At 52.0% G+C, this 3681-nt stretch overlaps 1 protein-coding gene across 1 annotated transcript in view; it reads right to left on the bottom strand.

Annotated features, from left to right (window-relative positions):
• The window catches only part of Itm2c (integral membrane protein 2C), a 15297-nt gene extending 12303 nt beyond the window's left edge, over positions 1–2994 (bottom strand). The window contains exon 1 of the mRNA XM_034521447.2: positions 2755–2994. Coding sequence (XP_034377338.1) covers positions 2755–2880 — 126 coding nt within the window. The 5' untranslated portion in view covers positions 2881–2994. The remainder of the gene's footprint in view (positions 1–2754) is intronic.
• Positions 2995–3681: the final 687 nt, after the last annotated feature.

Raw genomic sequence — 3681 nt, forward strand, 5'->3', positions numbered from 1 at the left:
ACATAGAGGGACTCCAGGGTCATTCTCAGTTAAAAGAGAAAATCTAAGCTGTCTCATGTCTTGTCATCAGTATGGGACAAAATCCAAGAGACCTGCATAAGAAAGCTCCCGGGCCTCCACTGACTTGTCTGTCCCTCTAGCTTCTTGGCTCTTATCTCAGTGCCCTGACAAAGGCTCACCTTCTGTCTTGAACTACAACTGCGTCTCTGCCTGCTCTTCCTGCCATGGCAGGCACTGGACAAGAGGAAATATGCCTGCTGGCACTGTAGAGCAGGAAGAAACTTGCAGAAGCGAACTGACTTACAAGGTCCTAGCTGCAGCTGAGCTAGGCAAAGCCAGCACACACCACCAAAGGCCCCTTCACAGCAGCTCAGACCCTGGGCAAGTTGTGTAGTGAGAATTAACCAATAAGCAGTTCGGTGGGTATTCTGATCCCTCCTCCTGACTGCCAAGTCTGCTTCCCTAAGCTCCTTTCTGCCCAATAGTGATAGGGGTGGCGGCTTAGCAGGCCCTAGGCCATAACTAACAGCACACATGACAGGACAAAGTTGATATTTCCATTTCACGCTGTGTGCAGGCAGGATGGGTTGCTTAGCTTCAAGAGTCTGATCAAAGCAGGAAGCTGGACCATGGTTATCGCTCTCGTTGTACTGGCCGGAGAGAACAAAACAGGCCACCGTCAAACATGCTGCCTATTCTGAAACGGCTACTGTGAAGGACTAGGGATGTGAACAGGAGTGAAAAGGGTCCTCAAAGGGGAGATCTGAATCAGTCAAAATTTATATAAACAGCTATTTCAGGAATATAGGCAGACAAGGCCCCCCTCCTTAACTATGAAGGAAAGATCTTTTCAAAGGAAGAAGAGATTGAAGGCTGGGCACTTGGCCCACAGAGACAACCATTGGTCTTTAGAGTGCTGTTGCCAGGGACATTTTGCTTGCATAATAAAATGTCTTCTGTTTCCAGGGCACCTCTCTTCCCCCTCTGGTCTCTTATACTACATTTAAAAAAAAAAAAAATCAATTACCTGGTCCTTTGAGGCTCAGAGTCTCTGGATGGTTTCTTCGTTATTAGGATGTGTTTTGTGTTAATCTGTATACTGTCACATTATTACATAGACTTACACAACTAGGTCTCCCAAGGCTAATGAGGAAAAACTGTAATTTCTTCACCCTGGGTTCTAGCCAACAGCGCCAGCAGGGTGACCTAGCATGTGCCCTGTGTTGAATCTGCTGGGACTTCCTTCTCAAGGGATGATAATGATATTCCCGAGTCGTTCTAGTTAGTCCTTCCTGCTCCTTAGATCTATGGCTTTAGGCAGTGGGGTTCCAGTTCCAGGTCTTCACTGGGTACCTGAGAACACACAATCTGCCACTTTCCAGTTCCTGGGGCCCCATATCCAGGCTAAGAGGGAGAGAGGAGGGACCCTTCTGGAAGTAATAAAGGAGGCTTAGCCCCAGGGCAAACTTTTAAACCTGCAAACCAAAGTCAAGTATGGGATGTCCCTCTCCATCTAGGTTTCAGATGAAGAATCTGTTCCCGTGTTGGTGCCCAGAGACCCTTCAACCTCGGCCTGGGTGGCCAACAAATTCTTGTTGGTTCGTGAACTGCTCTGTGCTGGAGTGACTAAAACAGAGCTGCCTGCGTCCCTGGCATTCCTCGGAGTCACAGTCTCTGCTCAGACTGGCCCACTTCATGACCCCCTCTTCTAGATCATTCCCCACGGGTTCCTTATATATGTCTGGGCAAGGCAGAATCAGAGCTTCAAAACTTGATCTGGGAGGAGGAAGTGGAAGGGTTTTTTTAGTTCCGCCTGGATAGAAAGACTAGGCTTGGTGTGCCCCGGGACCGCTGGGGGGCGTGTGACAGTGGCCATGAAAACACCCTTATTGGATCAAAATGAAACTCGGCTGGGTCCACTTATCATTGCCAGTCCTTCCAGTCAGTGACTGCCACGAGTCCTCCCCGAGAAACACTCCACATAGCATAGTTTTCCATGGCGGAAATGACCTGGGTCCCCTCAGCCAGGGGAAGGCGGGGCACGCCGAGGCCAGTCCACACAAAGCCAGCTGAGTGACTAGGGATGTCTAGGGCACTGGGGCAGTAGGGAACCCACTCAGCGGATGGTAACAACGCAGCTAGAAGCCAGAGAAGAAAGCAAAAATGCAAGACCCGCAGGTGTGAAATGGGGAGAAGGCTCATCACTTAGGTCTGCCAGTTCCAACAGCATCCTCCCCCACCACAGTCCCCATTTAAGGACCAAAACAATGGCACCTCCCTTTTGTTACTAACCAGAGTTTCCCCGGCCAAATTCCCCAACCAATCAGGCCCCATCACCCCCCTTTGGGGGAAACTACGTTCAACCCTCCTCCCCTCCCCCACTCGGGGACTGGCTTCCCAGCCCCTGCCTCTTGATTGGAACCAGACGCAAACCTTCACCAACATTTCCCAAACTTTCATGAGCCCGCCACCTTCCCTTATCTTGGAACTCCGCACCCAGAAGGCCCCGCATTTGGAAGAGACCCTGTGTGCGTTCCTACTTAAGGACCAGTTCTGCTTTCGACTGCCGCTGTGGGAAAGGACTTGAGACCCTTTCCCAGATGGGGATGGCGCAGCCTTTTCAGACTTCTCATCTCGCTTCCGCTCGTGACTCCGAGGCCCCGCTGGTGGTCGCGGCCACTGGGGAATGCCTAGGTCTCTCGATGACGGTCCCCGCCCCACCCCGCCTCCCATTTGAGACCCAGGGCTTCTCACCCTCGCCGGTGTCAGCAGGATCTCCGCGGCCGGGGCAGATGCCGAGGCCGGACCAGACGCCGCTGCTTTGTCCGCTTTATCGGCCTTGATGCCCGCTGCTGCGGGCTGGAAACTGATTTTCACCATGGCTGCGTTGAGAGGCTCCTGCTCCCTGCAGCCCTTGCCTGTGCAACCTCGATCGCAGTACCGCTTCTTGCTGCGCTTCAGGCACCGGAAGTTTGGATGGCTCAGGAGTCCTCGCCTCTATCCCCGCCCCAACACGTCCCGCCCCGCCTTCCACGGAAGGACCTGACGCCTGCGCGGAACTGCACCGCGCAACACTAGCTGAAGAATGCTGAATTTCCTTCCACTTCTTTCCCATATTCATTCATTCAGTCGTCGCGCAGGAGTTTGGGCCCCTTCCTTCTCTCTGCCCATGACTAGCATCCTCACATTTCGTTTTAACACGGCGTTGCCTAGCAACTTGCTTCTAACAAACTGCATCTCCTTGCTCCTCGATCTAGCTTCCTCTTTGATCATGTTGAGAGATAATGCAGAGTAACGGTTCCTATGCTTTCCTCCTCCAACATGTGTGTTAGGCTGGAAAGAGGCATCAAGTCCAGGCGCCTAACTGCTTGCCTCTATCCTGAATTCTAAATCCATCCCCGCCCCCTTTATTCTTCGCCATGCCTCTTTCTCTATCCTTTATTCTGCAAAACCTTCAAGGAGTGGAGGTGGGGAACTTGTGGTACACAAGACCTACGATACCTTGCAGGCGCAAAATCGTGACTGGAAAATAATGACAAGAATTACAGGGGCTAGGCCAGAGGTGTTGGCTTCCAGTCACGACTCTGCTCTTGCAAAGTATCACCGGTACTAGGAAGAAACCAAGGCTTATGTTGCAGGGCCATCTCTTGACAACAAAGCCCTAGATCTCTCCTCACTGTC

This window comes from Arvicanthis niloticus, chromosome 17 (assembly GCF_011762505.2).
Source record: "Arvicanthis niloticus isolate mArvNil1 chromosome 17, mArvNil1.pat.X, whole genome shotgun sequence".
Classification (NCBI taxonomy): Eukaryota; Metazoa; Chordata; class Mammalia; order Rodentia; family Muridae; genus Arvicanthis; species Arvicanthis niloticus.